This window comes from Heteronotia binoei, chromosome 19 (genome assembly GCF_032191835.1).
Source record: "Heteronotia binoei isolate CCM8104 ecotype False Entrance Well chromosome 19, APGP_CSIRO_Hbin_v1, whole genome shotgun sequence".
Classification (NCBI taxonomy): Eukaryota; Metazoa; Chordata; class Lepidosauria; order Squamata; family Gekkonidae; genus Heteronotia; species Heteronotia binoei.
Genome location: NC_083241.1, coordinates 30,451,372 through 30,476,510, shown reverse-complemented (window position 1 = coordinate 30,476,510; position 25,139 = coordinate 30,451,372). Strand labels below are relative to the sequence as shown.

The following is a 25,139-nucleotide window of genomic DNA, read 5'->3' as shown; positions in this document are numbered from 1 at the left end:
GAATACTAGGGGTGTGCCGTGGAGGCAGGTTTGAATGCCCACCAGGGGTTGCTGTAAGTCAGGACAAGTGTGAAAAGAACTGCCGGCGGTGCGGGGGGTATCTAGTTTAGAGTGCATTTTTATAGCATTAGCAATCAAGCTGAGTTTGTCTCAGCCTGGTCGGCAGTTTGTGCGCATTTATCCAGCCCTTCACTGAACAAGCTCTGGGCAACATTTGCTGTTCTGCTTTTCCTCTTTTTCCTCTCAAATTCTTCCTCTCAACAACCTTGTGTGGTGACTTTGATAGCACTCTCCGCCACATAACACGCTGGCTCTCAACTAGACAGTCAAGATTTATTGCAGCTTTGAGCCATTTACAGAAATATAAAATACTGGGAGCATATGAAATACAAAATTTACACACACACACACACACAGGTCTCTTGTAAGGATCTCAATTACATAAAAACTATATTAAAAATAGGAGAGATGGCTCTCAACCAGGGCATTTTTTTGAGCAGGAACACACAGGAACATAGTTCCGGCTGGCTTGGTGGCAGGGTGTGTGGCCTAATATGCAAATAAGTTCCTGCTGGGCTTTTCCTACAAAGAAGCCCTGTGCGAAACCATGGTTATGTCAGAGGGTGTGGCCTAATACGCAAATGAGTTCCTGCTGGGCCTTTTCTTTTTAAAAAAAGCCCTGTGCGAAATAATGGTGATGTCAGGGGGTGTGGCCTAACATGCCAATGAGTTCCTGCTGGGCTTTTTCTGCATAAAAAGCTCTGCTCTCAACTGTGTATGAAGCAAGGTTATGTGGCCCGTGCTACCTGTGGTTGATTCTGTTGTGCGCCAAGTGTCCTGGAATGAAGTTTAACTTGGGAGGATCTTCTGTGCTCCCTTCCTGTTGGTAATGGTGGATTCCAGGAGTGGAATTCTAGCAGGAGCTCCTATGCGTATTAGGCCACACACCCCTGATGTAGCCAGTCCTCCAAGAGCTTACAAAAAAGAGCCTTGTAAGCTCTTGGAGGATTGGCCACATCAGGGGTGTGTGGCCTAATATGCAAAGGAGCTCCCGCTAGAATTCCACCCCTGGTGGATTCACATAAGAAAATCTCACCGTTTCCCCTATTAGGAGGTGAATTCTTTCAGTTACCTTGTAGCAGAAACCTGCATACAGCCAAGTCTCGAAGAAATGCAGAGTGGTCTATTGCTGGGTGGCCATGCTCGGGTGTAGTACAAACGTCCAGCCCCTGGGATCTTTAGTTAAAAAGGAGCAGACTTTTCAGAATCTGAGACCATGGAGAACTGCTGCCTGGCAGCTTCATACATACATGTGCATTCGCACACACACATATACACACACACACACACACTCATTTATGTATATTTTTCCCATGGGGTCCAGGGAACTGGGTAAAGGAAGTTCTGGCTCTTTCCAGGAGGAAGGGGGGGAGGCAGAGCTTGCTTTGCCAGGCTCTCTCAATCGCACAGCAGAGCTACTGAGCCAAGCCTCTATTCCTTCTATTGACTGAGGTTCCTCTCCCTCCTGGTCCCCTGGGGAAGGAAGGAAATTCATACATGTGCATTCACAAATACATGTGCATTCACACCCACGTGCATGCATGCACACAAACGCACATTCATTCATACATGCAGGAGCCCAGACTCAACCTGATACGGGGAATTTTCATATATCGGGGAACTTCCAAATACTGGTCACCCAGTAGGGGGATGTCAGCCTCCTGGAGGGACCTGGGGGTGGAATTCCAGCTCATCTCCAGACTGCAGAGGTCAGTTAGTTCCCCTGGAGCAAATGGATACTTTGGAGGGTAGACTGTATAGCATTGTACCCCACTGAGATCCCCATCCTCCCTGGGCTCTATTTCCATATATCCAGAAATTTCCCAACCCGGAGATGGCAACCCTTTCTGCCTGCTAGTGACCTGCCGTGGGGGTGACCTGGCAACCCCGTCACCCAGTCACTAGAAATTATCACCATCTTCTGGAGAAACTGGCAATAGTGTGTGTGTGGTCTCTGATAGGCAGCGTTTCCTGGTGTGCTTAATACAATGAAGGATGACAGAACTGAAACTTCCAGGCTAAACTGCCCTTTACCCAGCTTATCAAAGTGGCATGCTACTCACACATACTTGGTTAATAGTTTGTGAACTACACAGAATGCGGGGCGGGGTGGGGGGACAGCGTATATTATTTAGTAGCCATGCATCTTTGAGGCTAGTTGGAGAGCAAGTATGTTTGGTGATTGGGGGGCGGGGTGTTTTTGATAGACTTGATTATCCGCTTTTTTAAAAGGTGCGAGTTGTGCTCTCTGTCTGAGGCCCTGAGTAGAACATCTCCAGTATAAGATGAAGAATAAAGCCGTGCAGAATATAATAATACCAGCATACATATATTATGCCCTGACCTAGATGGTTTAGGCTGGGCCAATCTCACAAGCTAAGCAGGGTCGGTCCAGGTTCGTACTTGCATGGGAGACCCCGAGGAAGTCCAGGGTTGTTATTTCAGAGGCTGGCAATGCCAGACCACCTCTGAACAGCTCTTGCCTTGAAAACCCTATGGGGTCACTGCAAGTCAGCTGTGAGTTGATGATAAAAAAAAGTATATGTACACATGTGTATATAAAAAGGTAAAGGTAGTCCCCTGTGCAAGCACCAGTCGTTTCTGACTCTGGGGTGATGTCACTTCCTGGCAGACTTTTTAACGGGGTGGTTTGCCATTGCCTTCCCCAGTCTTTATGCTTTACCCCCACCCCCAAGCAAGCTGGGTACTCATTTTACCGACCTCAGAAGGATGGAAGGCTGAGTCAACCTTGAGCTGGCTACCTGAACCCAGCTTCCACCGGGATTGAACTCAGGTCGGGAGCAAAGCTTGGACTGCAATACTGCAGCTTACCACTCTGCACCACGGGGCTCTTCAACGTGCATATATGCACACATATAAAAGCAGCAACCGCTGTGTTTGTCTGGGAAATAACAAGATTTTGCTTGAACGAGTGTCATCCCAGGTTTATTCTTGCCAGTTGAGCAGTATCGGTGGCAAGATGGGTCAGCCTGTGTCAGGGAGACCTGGGGCTGAAACGGCTCTGCCTTGAAAGCCATTGTGTGCTCTTGGGCCAGTTGCCGAACTGTGAGAACCAAGTGACAGTGTCATGCATCTGGGTTCAAATTCCGACTTGACCAGGATGTTCTCTGGGCGGCTGTGGTTTTTAGACACTCTCTCTCAGCCAAGCGTAGATTGTTAGGTTAAAATGGAGAAAGGGAGAATTGTGTACTGAGTTCCTTGGACCACAGGTCGGATTATTTTTTTTTTAATTTAACAGAATATAAGCAACCTACTTCACAGGGTTGTTTTGACTTTAAAATCATATAATCACTGTGCTTGCTGCTCTGAGCTCCTTGGACCGAGGGAAGGGGAAAAATCTTTTATCAGTTGCTTTAAAAAAATATATCTAGTCTTTACAAGGAACTGAGGGCGGCTTATGTGAATCTTTCCTCCACCGTTTTGAACACAACAGCTTATGGAGTAGGCCTGGCTGAGAGAGTGACTGGGCTAGGGTCATACAGCCAGCTGTACGATTGAACAGGGTTTGAACTCTTGTCTCCCAAGCTCTAGCCCAACACTCCTTAGCCACTTGCCAGGGAGACTTGTCTTTCTGTTAAAAACAAAGACCGCTTAGAGATGACACATCTGCCGTTGGGTGGGTAAATGTCCCAGTAAAAGATTTAAATTGGTGGTGCTGCCAAGGGGGGAGGAAAAAAGGGATAATCAGGAGCTTGGAGACAAAGCCCTGTGAGGAGAGCCTGAGGGACTTGCGAATGTTCAGTCTGGAGAAGAGGAGGTTGAGGATTGCTCTCTGGAAGTATTTGAAGGGCTCTCACTTAGAGCAGAGTGGTAAAGCAGCAGTGCTGTGGTCTGAACTCTCTGCTCATGACCTGAGTTCGATCCCAGCGGAAGCTGGGTTCAGGTAGTTGGCCCAAGGTTGACTCAGCCTTCCATCCTTCCTAGGTTGGTAAAATGAGTCCCCAGCTTGCTGGGGAGGAAAGTGTAAAAGACTGGAGAAGGTAATGGCAAACCACCCCGTAAAAAGTCTGCCGTGAAAACGTTGTGAAAGCATCGTCACCCCAGAGTCGGAAATGACTGGTGCTTGCACAGGGGACCTTTCCTTTACTTTCCACTAAGAGGAGGGCAGGGAGCGGTTCCTGTAGGCAGCGAAGGAGAGGACTCGCAATAATGGGTTTGAATTAAGGGTGGGAAGGTACCCGCTGGATATTAGGAAAAACTTTATTACAAGAGTTGTTCAACAACGGAATCAGCTACCAAGGCAGGTGGTGAGCTCCCCTTCACCGGTAGTCTTTAAGCAGCGCCTGGACGAACATTTGTGGGGGATGCTGTAGGCTGATCCTGCATGGGATGGGGGGGGGGGTTGGACTAGATGGCCTTTATGGCCTCTTCCAGCTCTGTGATTCTATGCTGTCCAAGAACTCCTTCTGATACAAGTTGACAGAATTATTTTGAAAACAGCATAGTATGATACTGACGTCTGAGCGCCAATAGCAGTAATAACGTCAGCAACATGCGGGCGCCAGTATAACAACAGTAGGGATGGTAAACGAATCTTGGATGACTAGCCTGTCGGTCTGTAATTCTGTATATTGTTGTTTTATTATATTGTCTTGCTTTTAAGCTGAATTGTTGATTTTAAAATGTTTTTAGCCAGCCTGAGCCCGTAAGGGGAGGGCGGGATACAAATCTTAATAAATACATAAAGCAGTTGGAATGCTGGATTAGGATCTGGAAGACCCAGGTTTGAATCCTAACTCTGCCATGGAAGCTTGCTGGGCAACCTTGGGCCAGTCACCCCTCTCAGCCTAACCTACCTCGCAGAGTGGTTGTTGCGAAGAGGGGAGAACTGTGTTGTAAGCTGTTTTGAGTTGCTACCGGGGGGGTGGGGGGGAGAGAGGAAGCAGGTTATAAATTACCCAAGTAGAAGAAGAAGAAGATATTGGATTTATATCCTGCCCTCCACTCCAAAGAGTCTCACAGCGGCTCACAATCTCCTTTACCTTCTTCCCCCACAACAGACACCCTGTGAGGTGGGTGGGGCTGGAGAGGGCTCTCACAGCAGCTGCCCTTTCAAGGACAACCTAGTAGAGTTGCCAGTCCCCAGTTGGGTGGTTTGGAGGCTCTTCCCCCGCTTCAGGGTCATCGGGGGGGAGGGAAATGTCTGCTGGTCACTCCATTATTCCCTATGGAGACCGATTCCCATAGGATATAATGGAGAATTGATCTGCGGGTATCTGGGGCACTGGAGGGCTGTTTTTTTTAGGTAGAGGCACCAAATTTTCAGCATAGCATCCAGTGCCTCTCTTCAAAACACTCTCCAAGTTTCAAAAGGATTGGTCCAATTCTATCAGCCCCAAAAGAAGGTGCCCCTATCCTTCATTATTTCCAATGGGGGGAAGGCATTTAAAAGGTGTGTGGTCCCTTTAAGTGTGATGGTCAGAACTCCCTGTTCAATCGTGCTTGTCACACCCTTGCTACTGGCTCCACCCCCAAAGTCCCCAGATATTTCTTGAATTGGACTTGGTAACCCTATAGCCAAGTAAATAAAACAGTTGCTAGTTCTACAGCGCTGGTTGTTCTCTGTGTTGTAGAAGGCAATAAAGAATTCCCTCCCCCTGCCCCTCGCACCTTTTCTGCCTTTTCACACTTGGCAGTGCTATCGAGGACGGAGCAAAGACTGCCTGGCTGGGCGCTCCTTGCACAACTCAGAGCGAAGAGAACTCCTTCCCTCACGCAGCTCAGAACAGTGTGAGGCAGAGAAGCACCATCACCTTTCTGTCAGCCAGCTGGGGATTGCTTTAATGTGTATCTTGGCCGTGGTTCTCCAGTGGCTGGCTCCATTTCAGCTGGGAAAAAACAGCGTGCTCCCTGCATCAGCCTCTCCTCTCTCCCTTGGCTTGGGTCACCCAGTTGCAAGAAGCAGAGCAAAACATGCATACACACAGTGGCCACAAGAGAAAGGGCAAAAGGGTGTAAGGACTTCAAGGAGGGGGAACCCACCACCAAAAGTCCATTAAAATATAAGAAACATATTTATGTTTCTTGCATCTTTGTTTTTCCACTCTTGTGCTGCGTCATTTAGAATCTGGTCAGGGGGGAGGGCAGAGGCTTCATTTTCGAACTTCAGAGAAAGCTAAAATCCTCAGCAGAAGTTTGGCAGATAGTTTCTCCTCTGTTAACAGAGGCAAAAAAAAAGGCCAAAGAATCCTTTGGAAAGATTGATCATGGCCCATTACCCCTGTTGCAAAAAAATAGTTTTTGTTCTGCTAAACAGCCATGGGTGTTTAACCCTCCATTGAAGTCCTGGAACAGGGGTGGCCGAACTTGCTTAACATAAGAGCCACAGAGAATAAATGTCAGATGTCTGAGAGCCACAAGACATGAATGTCAGATAACTGAGAGCAGGCAAGAAGGAAGGCAGGCAGGCAAATAGATGGGGGAGGGAGAGGTGGAAAGAAAGCAGCTTTAAATGCATTTCCCAAGCCGCTGGATGGCTTGGCTTGGAGAAATGATTTAATGAGAGAGAAATGCCTTCTCCAAGGTGACCAGCAGGACAGTGGGGGCTTTGAGAGCCACACAATATATGTGAAAGAACCACATGTAGTTCCCAAGCTGCAGTTTGGCCACCCCTGTCCTAGAGTGTGGGAACCATTAAAGTGGCAAGTGTGTATTTGCCTCCCTGGGCTCTCAAGTTAATAGAATCCACTGCTGTCTAAACAGTGGGAAAGGTGGTAAATTGGCATCCACCAGCACAGCACCTGACAGCGTATTTTTGCTTTCGTTACAGCTTTCATCATGGGGGACATGAAAACTCCAGACTTCGACGACCTGCTGGCTGCTTTCGACATTCCCGATCCAACCAGCCTCGACGCCAAGGAAGCGATCCAGACGGCCGGCGAGGAGAACGAGAACCATCTGAAGCAGTCCGGAATCTGCATCGACGAAAACGCGTCCCTGTCTCACGCGGCGCCAGCTTCTGACGTGCCAGTGGTGAGCGTCATCGTGAAGAACACGTGCCGCCAGGAGTCCTTCGAGGCGGAAAAGGAAGGCAACCACCTAGGACCCGGCCTGCTACACAATGGATTCCGGGGCTCCGATCTGCCCCTGGAGACTCACAGCTACAGTAAGTTTGATTCCGCTTTTATCAACGGGGACGGCTTGAGGAGCTACCCCGAGAAGCTGGAGCCGGCCAAGTCAGAGCCGCTGCCGACCTTCAGTCAGTTCAGCCCCATCTCCAGCCCCGAGCCGGAAGATGCGCTCAAAGAGAACAGTATTGTAGATAAACCGAAACTTTCCCAGACTCCCTACTTTCAACCCCATCCAATGTATATTCCTTCCGGGTCGTCCGTGTTAGATCTCCTTAGTAGGACCCTACCAGAACCAGAGCTTAGTAGGTTTATTTCAACAGGGCCCTCACTGCTAGATCTGCTTAGTAAGAAGTTGCCGGAACCGGAACTGAGTATGTTCGATCAATACTGTAAAAGAGATCCAAAGATAGAAATGCAGGGGCTGCAAGAATGTAGGGTGGACGCCGGCCAGAGGGAACGCGACAAGAGCCCGGAGAAACACGACGCGCCCGGCAAAGACCCCGCAGACACAAACAGCTTCCTCGGTGAAGGGTTGCCCCTTGGCAACTTCCACAGCAATAACCTGGTGGAGAGCAAAGGGCCTGCGCCGGAGATAAACTTCTCTTCTGCGGTCCCTCCTCGCCAGCGAATAAAGCCCGCTCATTCCAAACTGTCCTCTTGCGTCGCCGCGCTCGTTGCCCTCCAGGCCAAAAAGGTGGCGGGCATCGCAAAAGACGATCAGGCGAGTCCGGCGAAAGAGCCCCCGGGCTCCTTTAAGGACGGCGTTAAAGGAAGCCCCAAAATGCCCAAGTCACCAAAGAGTCCCAGAAGCCCCCTCGAGATGGTGAGGAAGGCCAACAAGCAGCCCGAGTCCCCTCGGAGCGTGTGCAGCGACAGCAGCAGCAAAGGGTCTCCCTCCGTGGCCACCGGCTCTCCGCCCGCCATCCCCAAGGTGAGGATCAAGACGATTAAAACCTCTTCGGGGGAAATTAAACGGACAGTCACAAGGATCTTGCCAGAGGTGGACGAACTGGGCAAGTTCCCTCTAGAATCGCCCCCAGAGAGCTCAGCGACAGAGGAGTTTGTGAAGTCTCTCCCTTCCCCAGAAGCTGGCGCGTCCATGGAAATGGAGCCGTGCAAAGGTTTCGTGAAAGCGGCTCCTCAGGAGGTGACCCTAGCGAGCCCCCAGCTAGACACTCTCATCGCAGACATTCCCGTCAACAGCGCCTCCAGTTTCTCTCTGCTGGCTGACTGCAGTGCAGTGAAAGCGGGCCTCGTGGGCCAGCAGCCGAGCAAGAAGCCATCGCAGGGCCTGGCAGCGCAGCCCTGCAACCCCGCCAGCCTCCTCCCCAAGGCCGTGCACCTCGCCAACCTCAACCTGGTCCCCCACAGCGTGGCCGCGTCCGTGGCGGCAAAATCTTCCGTGCAGCGGCGCGGCCCGTCCCAGCTGACGCAGATGACGGTGCCGCTTGTGCACCAGGTGAAGAAAGCCGCCCCGCTGGTCGTCGAGGCGTTCCACAAAGTGCTCCACGGCGCCAACCCCGTGCCGATCTACGCGCCCAACCTCAGCCCTCCGCGGGACAGCAGTATTCAGTTGCCCGTCTCCGGGTATTGTTGCCTGGAGTGCGGGGACTCGTTTGCCTTAGAGAAGAGCCTCACGCAGCATTACAGCCGGAGGAGCGTCCACATCGAAGTCCTCTGCACCCAGTGTTCGGCGACGCTGCTCTTCTTCAACAAGTGCAGCTTGCTCAAGCACGCCCGGGATCACAAGAGCAAAGGCTTCATCATGCAGTGCTCGCAGCTCTTCATGAAGCCCATTTCCGCAGACCAAATGTTTTCGCCTTCCCCGACGAGCTCGTCAACGTCTTCGACGCCGCAGGCCTCGCGGCTGCCCTCCCTCTCGCAAAAGTCCCGCTCCGCCTCGGGAAGCCCGGGGACGGGAAGTTCCTCGAACCCTCAGCCCCCGCCAGCTCTGCCTCTGTACACGGACCCCTTGAGACTGATTCGCCACGGATTAAAGTGTTTTGAATGTAATAAGCAGGCGCTGGACTACGTCGCCCTCGCTGCGCATTATCAGAGGACCTCGGAAGACAGCGAGGGGCTGGTAAGTTGCTCTCTAAAGGTCTGAGTTGCCCTCTGTTGAGTTTGTGTTAAAGCCAAAGAACCGCCGACGTGTGATAAGCTGAGCACAAGGTGGGAACTGCCAAATCATTCCGTGCCTTAGATGACAGGGGTGTCGAACTCATTTGTTATGAGGGCCGAATCTGACATAAATGAGACCTTGTCGGGCCGGGCCATGTCGGGTTGGGTTCGGCCGGGCCATGTGCATACCTGTTTATGATATGAACTTTATAAAGGACACAGGCAAACACAAAGATTTTTTTTTAAAAAAAATCTTAAAACATTAACACACAGTCTTAAAGGTGCTTTCTTTGTCTTTCTCCCATGGGATCCGGGGAACTGGGCAAAGGAAGCTCTGGCTCTTTCCTTCCTTCCCCAGGGGACCAGGAGGGGGAGGAGCCTCAGCCAATAGAAGTGAGAGGGACTTGGCTCAGTAGATCTGTTATGCGATTGAGAGGGCCTGGCAAAGCAAGCTGTTATGCAGAAGGAAGCAAGAGAGGGAGAAGGAAGAAGATGACAGCCAGTGGCTTAGGGGCCTGAGGGGGAGGAGCCTCAGCCAATAGAAGTGAGAGGGACTTGGCTCAGTAGATCTGTTATGCGATTGAGAGGGCCTGGCCAAGCAAGCTGTTATGCAGAAGGAAGCAAGAGAGGGAGAAGGAAGCCAGTGGCTTAGGGGCCTGATAGGAGCCCTCTGGGGGCCTGATTTGACCCCCAGGCCACATGTTTGACACCCCTGTCTTAGAATCTATACTAGGGGTCCCAAACTTTTTTGAGCCTGCGGGCGCCTTTGGAATTCTGACCCAGTGTCGTGGGTGTAACTCTGAATTGGCTGCCACAGGAGGTGGAACCAGCTACAAGATGGTTGCCCCGTCCTATCTTCAGCCACCCAGCAAAGGCCTTTGTGCCGTGATGGCAGCTGCCGCCGAAGCAACATGTTTAAAGACTGCACAGCCAATCAAATCATCAGTGGCCAATCAAAAGACTTGCCGGAGAAAGCACCACCTGGCCCCACCCACTTTCTAAATGCATTCGGTGGCGGGGGGGCGGGGCAGAAAGGGTCTTGGCAAGCACCCCCGGGTACCACACTGGGGACCCCTGATCTGTCTGCTGTGTAAAATTTGAGACAGCCTCTGGGAAAGAGCACAGAGAGGGTTTAATGTGAAATATAAATGTGGTTCTGAGCTGTTTGGTGCCCTGAAACACGGTCAAACCGCACTGGTGCTTTATTTATTTATTTTATTTTATTATTTTCGACTTTTATCCCGCCCTCTCTGCAGGCGGACTCAGGGCGGCTAACAAGCAAATTCAAAAAATACAATTGAAGTTTAAAACAATAAAATACAGTTTAAAAGATTTGTGGTGCTGTTTACTTCAAAAGTAGGCGGGATCTTACTTTCCTCTGACAGTGATCCTATAGTGATTGTAGTTCCTCAGCAGTGTAGGATGGCAGTCCTTCCCTTATTAGGTGTTAAAGTCCTGTCGAAATAATTTGGTTTTACAGGCCCTGCAGAACTGAGAAAGGTCCCGTGGGACCCTTATGGTCTCCGGGAGAGAATTCCACATTTCTGGTGCTGCCACTGAGAAGGCCCTTACTCGTGTAGAGCACAGTCTGGCCTCCCTTGGTCTGGGGATGGACAGTAGATTTTGTGTCCCTGAACGCAGAGCTCTCTGGGGAACATACGGAGAAAGGCGGTCCCGTAGATAAGCAGGACCCTGACCATATAGGGCAGGGGTGGCCAACTGTAACTCTCCAGATGTTTTTCACCTACAACTCCCATCAGCCCCAGCCAGCAAGGCCAATGGCTGGGGCTGATGGGAGTTGTAGGCAAAAAACATCTGGAGAGCTACCATTGGCCACCCCTGATATAGGGCTTTAAAGGTCAATACCAACACCTTGAAGCGATGTAGTTCCAATCACTGGGATAGAAGATGAGTGATTAAGGTATTGTTTCTTATAGCAGGCCTATTTGTATGCCTTCAAGCTTTTTTTTTTTTTTTCACTTAGCACCTTTTCCCTCTTCTAGCCATCTTGGGCTTCTTGGCTCTGTCCTATGTACAGACTGCTGCTTTTATTATAGGAAGCAAGACTTCAGTCTACAGTAATGGGTTCGCATGGGAGTGGCTGAGAGCCATACACCAGCTCAGTGTCTTCCCTGGAGGTATTTCCACTGTCACTGGAGAGCCAGTTTGGTGTAGTGGTTAGTTGAGCAGACTCTTATCTGGGAGAACCGGGTTTGATTCCCCACTCCTCCACTTGCACCTGCTGGAATGGCCTTGGGTCAGCCATAGCTCTGGCAGAGGTTGTCCTTGAAAGGGCAGCTGCTGTGAGAGCCCTCTCCAGCCCCACCCACCTCACAGGGTGTCTGTTGTAGGGAAGGAAGGTAAAGGAGATTGTGAGCCGCTCTGAGACTCTTCGGAGTGGAGGGCGGGATATAAATCCAATATCTTCTTCTTCACTTATGAAGGCTGCATCCAGACATCCAGTTTAACCACTATTAAATAAAAAGCGTGCCTGGATATGGTTTATGTAGAATTTAATCTTGGCTTTGGGTCCTAGTTAGTGGAAAGAAAACTAGGTTCAGTTAATCCATGCCTCTGTATTAATGCATCACAGGTAACGATAGATTTAGGTGGGTGGCCATGCTAATTTGAAGCAGCAGAACAAAGTCTGAGTCCAGGGGCACCTTTTCAGACCCACAAGTTTAATTCTGGGCGTCGGCTTTCGTGTGCAGGCACACTTCTTCAGATGCAGGTAACTGGAGTTAGTCTGAGATAACTTCCATGTCATCACTCTGTGTGTGAGAAAGAGTCAGGGGTACAAGTTGTGGTCAAGTGCATTTTTATTTAACTGCTGTCCTCTTGGATGTCTGCAACCAAGACATACAAAAGGTCTTCAAAACATTTGCTATTTGTGTGTGTGTGTGAAGTGACGTCAGGTCGTGTCCAACCGATGGTGACCCTGTGAATGAACGTTCTCCAAAATGTCCTGTTGTTAACAGCCTTGCTTGGGTCTTGAGAACCAGTTTGGTGTAGTGGTTAAGTGTGTGGACTCTAATCTGGGAGAACCGGGTTTGATTCCCCACTCCTCCACTTGCACCTGCTGGAATGGCCTTGGGCCAGCCATAGCTCTGGCAGAGGTTGTCCTCGAAAGGGCAGCTGCTGGGAGAGCCGTCTCGGCCCCACCCACCTCACAGGGTGTCTGTTGTGGGGGGAGAAGATATTGGAGATTGTAAGCCGCTCTGAGTCGCTGATTTAGAGAGGAGAGTGGGGTATAAATCTGCCGTCTTCTTCCTTGACTGAGCCGATCCGTCTCATGCTGGGTCTTCCTCTTTTCCTGCTGCCTTCCACTTTTCCTAACGTTGCTGTCTTTCCCAGCAACTTCCGTCTTTTCATAACGTGACAAAAAGAAAATACTGCTTCCTCCCCGTAAAGCATTAACGCTGTCACTGGAGCAAAGAAATCTTAAATCTTACGAGGTTTAATAGGTTAATGAAGTGAAGTCTAGGCGGGTTTTTATCTAAATAAAACCTGAAGAAGACATAGTTTGGAAGAAGAAGAAGAAGAAGAAGAAAAAGAAGAAGAAGAAGAAGAAGATGATGATGATGATGATGATGATGATGATGATGATGATGATGATGATGATGATGATGATGATGATGATGATGATGATGATGATGATGATATTGGATTTATATCCCGCCCTCCACTCCGAAGAGGCTCAGAGCGGCTCACAATCTCCTTTACCTTCCTCCCCCATAACAGACACCCTGTGAGGTAGATGAAGATATTGGATTTATATCCCGCCCTCCACTCCGAAGAGGCTCAGAGCGGCTCACAATCTCCTTTACCTTCCTCCCCCATAACAGACACCCTGTGAGGTAGATGAAGATATTGGATTTATATCCCGCCCTCCACTCCGAAGAGGCTCAGAGCGGCTCACAATCTCCTTTACCTTCCTCCCCCATAACAGACACCCTGTGAGGTAGATGAAGATATTGGATTTATATCCCGCCCTCCACTCCGAAGAGGCTCAGAGTGGCTCACAATCTCCTTTACCTTCCTCCCCCATAACAGACACCCTGTGAGGTAGATGAAGATATTGGATTTATATCCCGCCCTCCACTCCGAAGAGGCTCAGAGCGGCTCACAATCTCCTTTACCTTCCTCCCCCATAACAGACACCCTGTGAGGTAGATGAAGATATTGGATTTATATCCCGCCCTCCACTCCGAAGAGGCTCAGAGCGGCTCACAATCTCCTTTACCTTCCTCCCCCATAACAGACACCCTGTGAGGTAGATGAAGATATTGGATTTATATCCCGCCCTCCACTCCGAAGAGGCTCAGAGCGGCTCACAATCTCCTTTACCTTCCTCCCCCATAACAGACACCCTGTGAGGTAGATGAAGATATTGGATTTATATCCCGCCCTCCACTCCGAAGAGGCTCAGAGTGGCTCACAATCTCCTTTACCTTCCTCCCCCATAACAGACACCCTGTGAGGTAGATGAAGATATTGGATTTATATCCCGCCCTCCACTCCGAAGAGGCTCAGAGCGGCTCACAATCTCCTTTACCTTCCTCCCCCATAACAGACACCCTGTGAGGTAGATGAAGATATTGGATTTATATCCCGCCCTCCACTCCGAAGAGGCTCAGAGCGGCTCACAATCTCCTTTACCTTCCTCCCCCACAACAGACACCCTGTGAGGTAGATGAAGATATTGGATTTATATCCCGCCCTCCACTCCGAAGAGTCTCAGAGCGGCTCACAATCTCCTTTACCTTCCTCCCCCACAACAGACACCCTGTGAGGTGGGTGGGGCTGGAGAGGGCTCTCACAGCAGCTGCCCTTTCAAGGACAACCTCTGCCAGAGCTATGGCTGACCCAAGGCCATTCCAGCAGGTGCAAGTGGAGGAGGGGGGAATCAAACCCGGTTCTCCCAGATAAGAGTCTGCACACTTAACCACTACACCAAACTGGCTCTCCACAGGAGATGATGCATGACTGCGTCACAGCAGGGACACTCAGAAGGGGGGATTCACCTGCTCAGGAGATGGTGGCGACTACCAGCTCAGACACCTTCAACAGGGGATTGGATAAACATATGGAGCAGAGGTCCATCAGTGCCTATGAACCACAAAATATAGATGGAGCACTGTCTGGGGCAGTGATGCTCTGTGTTCTTGGTACTCAGGGGGCAACAGTGGGAGGACTTCTGGAGTTCTAGCCCCACTGATGGACCTTCTGATGGCACCTGGGTTTTGACCTCTGTGTGACCCAGAGTGTTAGACTGGATGGGCCGTTGGCTTGGCCTAATATGGCTTCCTTATGCCTCTTCTAAGAGAATATCAATCACCTACTTTTTTGGTGTGTGAAGGCTTTTATTTAAAATGATGATTGACTGTATTCTCCTGCTTGATTAATCAGCAACAACCTTCAGTCAGTTGAGATGCTTTTGGTCGATCTAACTTGATTATTCCACTAAAAATTGAAGTCCCAACAAAATGAGTTAACAAAACGCTACTGTTCAGACAACGCAGCGGAAGCTGGTTCAGGTAGCCGACTCCAGGTTGACACAGCCTTCCATCCTTCCGAGGTCAGTAAAATGAGTACCCAGCTTGCTGGGGGGGAAGTGCAGATGACTGGAGAAGGCAATAGCAAACCACCCCGTAAAAAGTCTGCCGTGAAAAACGTTGTGAAAGCAACATCACCCCAGAGTCGGAAATGACTGGTGCTTGCACAGGGGACTACTTTTACCTTTATCTTTACCGCTAAGTTAAACTTCCACTCCTCCATACGCTTCCTTGGAAATGAGTTCTGCTGAGATCTGAATGACTCACCTCCCAGTAAAAGTGGTCAGGGCGGAGGTCATGTGTTAACTTCATGCAGCCTTTTGCAAGCGTGCATTTAAACTCTCCACAACTCCGCCGCAGCAGTGGGGCTGATCTTGAGTCTTTTCTGGCTTTCCTCCCGTCCTGTCCTGTTTTGTTTTTGCTTGCCTTGGCTGTCTTCAGTTGATCTTGTAGTTGTGTTGAAAACCCACAAAGGAACCTTTATCTTAACAAAGGGATCATTCACAGCCCCTCGTTTCTGATGGCTGCTGGCACAGAACTTTCTCAGCAGCGATCTTTCTGCCAACTTGCTGCGTTTCTTCTATGGCAATTTGGTTTGGTAATCTAGCTAAAAAGCCACAGCCTGGGAAATTCACACAGGATGCTCTAGGCTGAAGTTCTTGCCTGTTTTATTTTCTGGCTGTTAGAGTCGTGGCGTATTAGGCAGGACAGAGGTTTTCGGAATAAAACAAAACAGATGAAATCGCAGCGTCCTCCTAAACAGACAGTTTCAGAGGGCAGCCGTGTTGGTCTGTAGTTGAAGAGCTTGATTCGAATCCAGAATCAAGACTTTAGAAACCAACAAGATATTCAGTATACGAGGTTTTGAAAGAGTCAGAGGGAGCTTTGAATCTCAACAGCGTGTAACCTGAAATTTTGTTGGTCTTGAAGAGGCCCCGTGGTGCAGAGTGTTAAAGCCGCAGTGCTGCAGTCCTAAGCTCTGCTCACGACCTGAGTTCAATCCCCGGCAGAAGCTGGATTTTCAGGTAGCCAACTCGAGGTTGACTCAGCCTTCCACCCTTCCGAGGTCAGTAAAATGAGTACCCAGCTTGCTGGGGGGAATGTGTAGATGACTGGGGAAGGCAATGGCAAACCACCCCATAAAAAGTCTGCCGTGAACACATTGTGAAAGCAACGTCACCCCAGAGTCGGAAACAACTGGTGCTTGCACAGGGGGACCTTTCCTAAGAGTGTAAGTCTGTTCAGGGTGGCCCTGTAAAACTGGCAAAATCTCATCAAGCAAGGTGAAGGGGAACAAGGGCATCGGATAGCACATAAGCTGTTTCTTACTCTTGCAAATGAGTCAGTGATGCTGTGTATTCTTGGTGCTTGGGGAGGGGGGCACAGTGGAAGGACTTCTGGTGTCCTGGCTCCACTGGTGGACCTCCTGATGGCACCTGGGGTTTTTTGGCCACTGTATGACACAGAGTGTTGGACTGGATGGGCCATTGGCCTGATCCAATATGGCTTCTCTTATGTTCTTGTGAATTGTGGCTTTCGGCTGCCACTGCCTTCACTGCACAATTCATGAGCCGTGGAGGGGCCAGGAAATCTTGGTTCTGACTGCTGGCTGCTTCAGGGCCACAGGGAGACCTTTGATTCCACAGTGCAAATGCCATCTTCCAGCTGCAGTTAAGGGCACAGCCAAAATTATATATTTACAGCAGTAGCTTTCGCCCAGCTGGTGCAGGTCAGGCGAAGAAGGCTTTGAACCGTTTCTTGGGAACAAGCGTTTCTTGACCGCTTGTGTGGAAAGCTTACTGAGAGGGAATTGGTTCCCAGTTGTTTTCCCAGTTGAGAAAAGGTGTAGTTAGCATTTGCCATGGTGGAAATTGGGGCCAGTGCAAGTGTGCTGAGAAGCCTGGGAGATCTGCATAGGGGAGGGGAAGAGCCGTGGTGGGTTTTTAAATTTTTATTTATTTGTACTCTGTTTTTCTATACAATGGAGGCCCAAAGTAGCTTACATTGTTTTCCTCTCCTCCATTTTGTCCTTACAACATCCCTATGAGGTAGGCTAGGCTGGCAATGTGTGACTGGTCCGAGATCACCCAGCAATTTTCTATGACACACGTGGGGATTTGAACCTGGGTCTCCCCAATACTTATCTGACGCTCCCTTAACCAGTGCACTACATGATTGCATTGCACAATCTCATGGTATGACTAGTTCTATGAGGGGGGGGGGGACAAATTGCTGCTTCAGCAGACAAAGTTTATTTATTAAAATATTCTTGCAGCACTTTTCCTTTTAACTCCAGTTTGAACCTTTCCTCCAGTCTAGAGCCGCTTAAGCTGAACTGAAGGCTCCTTACTCTAAAGCAGGGGTGTTGAGCTCATTTGTTATGAGGGCCGGATCTGACCTAAATGAGACCTGGCGGGGCGATGGGTGTACCTATTTAAGATTAGGTAGCAGAGATATAAACTTTTTAAAAGACACAGACAAACACAACTAAAGTTTTTTTTTAAAAAAACTTAAGACATGCTTAAAACATTAGCACTTCTTGGTCTTAAAAGCGCTTTCTTTGTATTTCTCCCATGGGATCCAGGGAACTGGGCCAAGGAAGCTCTGGCTCTTTTCCTCTGTTCCCAGTGGACCAGGAAGTGGAGGAGACTCAACCAATGGAGAAAATTCAGGTTTGGCTCTGTAGCTCTGCTGTGCGATTGAGCAAGCCTTGCAAAGTAAGTTGAAATGCAAAAGGAAGCAAGAGAGGGAGAAGGAAGCAGACAAGAGCCAGTTGCCTGCTATTCAGACCCCCTCCAAAGCCCTGCCAAACAGAGAGGCCGTTCCACTGAGTTGGAGCCACAGTCGAAAAGGTTATCGTAAACTGCTCCAGGATTCTTTTGGGTAGTGAAGGGCAGGGTATAAAACCAATTCCTCCTCCTCCCCCTCCTCCTTTTCTTTTCCTTCCCTATTTGTTGGCTTTTAAAGATGTTTCTAGGGTTAACTGGGGCTAAGGGGAATTCCAGGATATGCCAGGGCCATCATATAATTTATTTACATAATTCCATAAAAGAGTCGGTAGCGACTTATTCACACCCCCCGCAATCTCTCTCGAGTGCCGAAAAATGCCATTCTTGCAGTGACGGGGTTTTTAGTCAGCTACAGAAGTTATCCTGCCTGCAGGAGGCGAGCCCTTGTTTGGGTGACTCACAGCGTGCAATAAAACCAGCTGTTATCTGGCGTAGGTGGGGAAAGCGTGATGTTCCAGTAGGCGGTGTTAAGTTTATCTGAGTTTTGCATTTTCAGTCTGTATTCTTTCTGATTGAGGAAGGAGTATATCAATGATTTTTCCATTGGCAAAAAAAAAATTTTGTGGGGGGAAGGTGGCTTGAGCCCCAGAAGAGACTCCTATCCCATTTTGAAGCTTTCTGCTCTGCTCCGATAGCCCTTACGGAGCTGTTGTGTTTGGCGGCTCTTCCCGGTTTCACTTTCAGTCTTGCCAAAGGCGTTAACACAGACACTGAGCTAATCTCTCTTAAATTACTGCCTAATGCAGATCTGCAGATTCCTGCAGCGTGGGGCGTTAGTAATACCATCAGTGAGCAAAAGTTGCCAGGAATTGAGAGGTTTTGCAGAAACAGTCAGTTTTTATTGGGGGGTGGTTCTTTAAGCTAATGCTGAAAAAATTTCTGGAACAAAAAACAGGGGCCATGGGGAGTCTGGGCCATGAGCATTTTGTGCCCTTTTCCGCAGACAGGGCTAACAACACCAAATCTTTCCAGCCCTAGCACTTTTCCTGCATCAGATCTTGAAGGCACGGATATTTTCAGTTTCAAGAACAGTTTTAGTCACGTCAGGTTCATATAGCGCAGCCTCAGCAATGCAGCTTGTGATGACTTGGAGGATTCAGTTCAGATGCTCAGGCAGGGGTGTCAGGCTCCTTTGCTATGAGGGCCGGATCTGACATGTGCGTCATAAAATGTAACACCAGATAGTGGAGATATAAACTTTATAAAGCAGGGGTCCTCAAACTTTTTAAATAGGGGTCAGTTCACTGTCCCTCAGACTGTTGGAGGGCCGGACTGTTGTGGTGGCTGCCGTTACTGTACAAGGCCGCGGGCCGTCAGTTCTCCGTCTTCTGCATTTCTCTCCCTTCCCCACACCACACACCCCAGCCTGGGAACTCACCTCACCTCGGTATCGCCTCACACGCTGTCTCTGCCGCCTCAGCCCAGTGCCGGAAGTGTGCATTGCTAACGCGAGTTTAAGTCGAACGTCACTTCCGGTCTGATTTTGCCATAACCCGGCAGGCCGCATAAACGTCCTCAGCGGGCCGCATCTGGCCCGCGGGCTGTAGTTTGAGGACCCCTGTTATAAAGGATACAGGGGCTAAAAAAACTGAGCCAGCTCACACTAAATCGTCTCAGAGGGAACTCTTGTCAGGAGATGGCATTTCTGTTTCCACGTGCTTGATGGAAACCCAGCACCTTTCATATAGGAATGGAAAAGATGTTACCCTTTTGAGCCAAAGAGAAAATAAAGATGGGCCCCGATGTCCTGGCCGAGAGTCCTCTGTGGCAGCGCATGGCTTGTTAGGAGAGGGGTTTTGTTTGGCTGCCGCTAGGGGCCCCAGAAGGCTGAATCCCTCGATTTGTACACAGATTAAGCTGAGACGTTGGTGCATGTCTTCGTGGTTCTTCCAGCATGGTGTAGCGGTTAAGAGGAGTGGTGGACTCTAATCCAGAGAACCGGGTTTGATTCCCTGCTCCTCCATGTGACGCCTGCTGGTGGACCTTGGGCCAGCCACAGTTCTTTCTGAACTTTCTCAGCCCCACCTGCCTCACAAGGTGCCTGTTGTGCGGAGAGGAAAGGGAAGGCCATTGTAAGCATCTCCGAGACTCCTTAAGGTAGAGAAAAGCAGGTATCCAAACCAACTCTTCTCCTTTTTCTTCATCCATCCCTGTGCCTGCATGCATCCCACTCACCTAGAACATAAAAAACATAAGAACATAAGAGAGGCCATGTTGGATCAGGCCAGTGGCCCATCCAGTCCAACACTCTGTGTCACACAGTGGCCAAAAAAACCCAAGTGCCATCAAGAGGTCCACCAGTGGGGCTAGAAGCCCTTCTACTGTGCCCCCCCACAAGCACAAGAATACAGAGCATCACTGCCCCAGACAGAGAGTTTCAACAATAAGCTGTGGCTAATAGCCACTGATGGACCTCTGCTCCATATGCTTATCCATTCCCCTCTTGAAGCTGTCTATGCTTATAGCCGCCACCTCCTGTGGCAGTGAATTCCACGTGTTAATCACCCTTTGGGTGAAGAAGGACTTCCTTTTATCCGTTCTAACCCGACTGCTCAGCAATTTCATCATGTGCCCATGAGTTCTTGTACTGTGAGAAAGGGAGAAAAGTACTTCTTTCTCTACCTTCTCTATCCCATACCTGGGCATCCTTCTCCCATTTGCAAGCCCTCCCACCACCAATGCTCAGTTGCCTTCACCACCTGCACACCCTTTCCCTGCTGGGTGTGCTGGCGCTGTTACCACCAGGAGCGCCACCACTGTTCACCATCCACATGCCCCTCCTACGCTGGCCACTTGGGAGCATGGGTGGCAGGTGAGGGGTATTGTGTGGGGGGGGGTGCAGCAGTGGACCCCACCAGAAGTCCTGGGCCCTGACAACTGCCCCACCTCAGAGTATGTTGAAGCCCGGCCCTGTGTTTGTGCACAAGAGGGAGGGAAAGAAAAGGAGATGGAAAGACTAGATTAAGAACAGTTGCTGCTGCTTAAGAGCCCTGTGGCGGAGAGTGTTAAAGCTGCAGTACTGCAGTCAAAGCCCTCTGCTTCACGATGTGAGTTCGATCCCAGCAAAAGCTGGCTCAAGGTTGGCTCAGCTTGCTGGGGGGAAAGTGTAGATGACCGGGGAAGGCAATGGCAAACCATCCCGTAAAAAGTCTGCCGTGAAATGTTGTGAAAACAACGTCACCTCAGAGTAGGAAATGACTGGTGCTTGCACAGGGGACCTTTCCTTTCCCTGCTGCCGCTTTCCTCTTAGTATCCCTGGTCCCTGTAGCTCCTTGGCCAGCTTCAGCAAGGTTGGAATGTGCGTTATTGAAGCATGTCTGTGACAAGGATGTCTAGGGACAGTGAAGGCTGGCAATAGTGATTTCATGGGAAAACCAAGTGTCCCATCTAGACGAGGCTCCAGAAGGAGAGGCGCTGTTTAGACTTCAGCATGTGCATTCCAGTGATACCTTCTTGGTGCAAGTCACTTCAGCTCTTTTGGAGCCTTATTGTTGGAAACAAGGCAGGTGATGTTTGCTGTTTACAAACTCGATTGGAGTCTGGTAGCACCTTGGGGATAAGTAAGACTTTTGGGGTCTAAATTTTTGAGAGTCAAAGAATACAAGTAGGAACGGAGTCCTTCTATCCCAGTCAGAAGACAGGAGGAGGGTTGTTGCAAAGAAGGGAGTCGGGATGCAGAGGTGCAGTGCAAAATGGAATCAACGTGATTAGTGTGGGATATAAGGATTCGAGGATCTTAATTCCTACTTGCATCTGATGAAGGGAGCATTAACTCTTGAAGCTCATACCCTGGAAATCTTGTTGATCTGGAAGGTGCTACAGGACTGAAATCTTGCTCTTCTACTGCAGACCGACACAGCTGCCCTCTGAAATTTGCCATTTTATAGTGTGAAATTTATATGGATGGATGGATGGATGTATCAGGGGTGGAATTCTAGCAGGAGCTCCTTTGCATGTTAGACCCCCTCCCCTTAGCTTGGAGAAACGTCAACTAAGGGGTGGCATGATAGAGGTTTACAAGATTATGCATGGGATGAAGGTAGAGTACTTTCCTCACAATATGAGAACTCGTGAGTGGGGATGTGCATTTGGTTCGGCCGAACCGTATTTACAGCCAAATCACCACTGATTCGGCTGCATACGGAATAGGCTGCAGCCGATCCCCATAGGTGCCCATTATACAGCAGCCGAATACGGCTCGCCGTATACTTACGAATGGCTATTCGGAAGTATACGGCTGTCAATTCAAAAGGCGGGAAAGTAGCTTCTGCAGCCTCAAAGGAGCTGCTTGCCTACTTTCCCGCCTTTAGTTGCTTTTTCCCGCCTCTCCCATAGCCTCCCTGGGATCAGGGAGGGGGGGAGGGGGAAGAGGAGCCCCAGCAGCCAATCCAAAGCATGCATTTGCAAAATGCATTGCAAATGCATGCTTTGCAGGGCTTTTTAAGGAGTCTTCCTTCCTGGCTGGACTCCTCCATTGCTGCTGTGTGTGAGAGATTGTGCTGCTGCTGGCTGGCCCTTGGCTTCAGCTGCTGCCTGCTGCTCTCTCACTCAGCCTTACCAGACTGCCTGGACTAGAGAAGACAAGGTAAGACAGTCTTGGGGTTCTTGTTTTTATTTATTGTTGGTAAAAGGACTTTTTAAGACTTAGAGTCCCTTTACTTATCCAGATTTGGGTGGTGGTGGTGGTGGTGGTGGGGTAGCTTATTTGGGGTTAGGGGTTTCTGCTTGGGGAGGGGACCTGGGGTGGGGGGGTTTGCCAATTCGCCCATATCTTAATTTAGTGAGAGGACTTTTAAAAGTGCAGTGTCCTTTTACTTCTCCTGATTTGGGTGGCTTGGATTTCTTGGGGTTAGGGTGAAGGGGTTTTTTGGGGGGGAGGGGTTGGCAAAGTTCCTGTATTGTTAAAAGTTAATTTTTTTACTGTTTTAAAAGTATTCAGTGTTTGATTTGTTGCTGCTGTGTTGTGCTGCTGCTGTTACTCTTCTCTTCGGGTTCTTGGGGGGTGGGGTGCTGTTTGGCCTAATTTCCATTGTTTAAAAGGCCACTTTTGTCCCCCCCTGGTTCTGGTTTTGGGGGGGGGGGTGTTGTTGACTGATTTGGCCTGAGCTTTCTTGTTGGTGAAAAGGCCACTTTTTTAACACTTGGCCTTTTGTGAGTCTGCTGGTTTTGTTTTGGTTTTTTTAAATTACCTCTGGTTGGTGTGGGGGTTGGCGAGGGTGTGTGTGGGCTGGGTCACTTTCTTGTTTTTATAGAGTAGATTGTGTGTTCTGTGGCAGGGAAGCTGGCACCTGGGTGAGAGACCCAGAACCAGCAGGCTTGTTGTGGTTGGCCATTTCTCCCCGTGTTGTTTGGGGCAGGGCTGGAGAGCTGGCATCTGGGTTTGCTGCAGCCAGGTCTGCAGAGCAGACCTTGAACAGATTGTGTTTTGTGTGGCAGTGACGTTGGCAACTGGGTTTATACTGCTTCCAGGCCTGCAGGGTTCATAGAGTAGATAGAGGGATGTAGTGCATTTGGGTCCTATAGAAATTCTCTGATGTGGTTAGGTTTGGCTTTGGGTGCCCCAGGAATTGGACCCCCTGGTCCAATTTTTTTTGGCCTTGTGGGTTTTGTGTGGGACAGTGCCCTGAAGCTGCACAGCAGTTTGGGGGGCTCTCCTCAAAATCCCCTGCTCCCCAGAGCCACTTTTCCCACGACAATTACAATGAGGAAGTGGCTAATTGGGCTTTCCCCATCATTGTTGGCAATGGGCCTTTTGGGGAGCCCAAAGACAGGGACCCCCTGGCCCAATCTTTTTGGGACTTGGGAGGGGGGGTTTGTTGGAGAGTCCCCTGCAGGTCCCCTGAAAATTTGGGGGCTCTCCCTCAAACCCCCTGCCCCCCAGTAGCCTCTAATTATGCCCTATGTTGCCATTGATTTCAATGGCCCATAGGGTATAATGATGGAATAGGGGCACCCTCTTTGGGTGCCCCTGGAATGGGATCCCCTGGCCCAATCTTTTTGGGACTTGGGGGGTTGGAGGGGAGAGTCCCCTGCAGGTCCCCTGCAAATTTGGGGGCTCTCCCTCAAACCCCCTCCCCTCTATGCGGCTTCAAATATACCCTATTTGCCATTGATTTCAATGGCCCATAGGGTATAATAGGGCCGTATATTCGGTAATAGCCGCGCATCTACCGTATATGCAGCTATTCCGAATGCGGTATTCAGGAGTATACGGGGATTCCGAATTCCCCCCCCCCCCCGTATACTTCCGAATCCGTGTAAAACAGAATTATTTTTTTTTTGCACATCCCTACTCGTGAGCACTCCATGAAATTGCTGAGCAGTCGGGTTAGAACAGATAAAAGGAAGTACTTCTTCACCCAAAGGGTGATTAACACGTGGAATTCACTGCCACAGGTGGTGGTGGCAGCTACAAGCATAGCCAGCTTCAAGAGGGGATTGGATAAGCATATGGAGCAGAGGTCCATCAGTGGCTATTAGCCACAGCTTATCATTGGAACTCTCTCTCTGGGGCAGTGATGCTCTGTATTCTGGGTGCTTGGGGGGCACAGTGGGAGGGCTTTTAGTGTCCTGGCTCCACTGGTAGACCTCTTGATGGCACTTGGGGTTTTTTGGCCACCGTGTGACACAGAGTGGTGGACTGGATGGACCATTGGCCTGATCCAACATGGCTTCTCTTATGTTCTTATGATGTAGCCCAGGATGTGTGGCCTAATATGCAAAGGAGCTCCTGCGAGAATTCCACCCCTGATTGGCTACATCAGGGGTGGCTCTCCAGATTTTTTTTTGCCTACAGCTCCCATCAGCCCCAGCCAGCATGGCCAATGGCTGGGACTGATGGGAGTTGTAGGCAAAAAAACATCTGGAGAGCCACCCCTGATGTAGCCAGTCAGGGGTGGAATTCTCGCAGGAGCTCCTTTGCATATTAGGCCACACATCCCTGATGTAGCCACTCCTCCAAGAGCTCACAAAAAAAGAGCCTTGTAAGCTCTTGGAGGATTGGCTACATCAGGGCTATGTGACCTCATATGCAAAGGAGCTCCTGCTAGAATTCCACCCCTAGATATATGTAAGATGGCAGATAGATGGATATATCTAAAAGCCTTACCTAGGTAACTCAGGCTAGCCCAATCTCATCAGATTTCTGGAGATAATCAGGGTCGGTCCTGGCTAGTATTTGGATGGGAGGCCTCCAAGGAAAACCGGGGGCATGATGTGGAGGCAGGAAAGGGCAGACCACCTCTGAACATCTCTTGCCTGGGAAACCCTATGGGATTGCCACGGGTCCGCTGTGACTGGATGGCGCTTTCCACCACAACATGTACGTAAATATATTTAACTTAATTAATACATGTGGATGAGTGAATACACAGGAGAATTAGTAATGATGTGATGAGACGGAATTCAGAAAGACGCATATCTATGAGGCTAGGATAGGGCAGAGGTGTGTAAAGGTGTCCAGTGGAACCTTGGTGGGTTGACCTCAGTTATATCTTAGATTTTTTTTTAAAAAAATAAATAAA

At 49.6% G+C, this 25,139-nt stretch overlaps 2 protein-coding genes across 2 annotated transcripts in view; both read left to right on the top strand.

The window, feature by feature from the left end:
- Window positions 1-25,139, top strand: part of SEC11A (SEC11 homolog A, signal peptidase complex subunit) — a 66,366-nt gene that overhangs the window by 4,007 nt on the left and 37,220 nt on the right. The window lies entirely within an intron of this gene.
- Window positions 6,855-25,139, top strand: part of LOC132587645 (zinc finger protein 592-like) — a 39,109-nt gene continuing 20,824 nt past the window's right edge. The window contains exon 1 of the mRNA XM_060259963.1: window positions 6,855-9,234. Within this exon, the coding sequence (XP_060115946.1) occupies window positions 6,859-9,234 (2,376 nt within the window). The 5' untranslated portion in view covers window positions 6,855-6,858. The remainder of the gene's footprint in view (window positions 9,235-25,139) is intronic.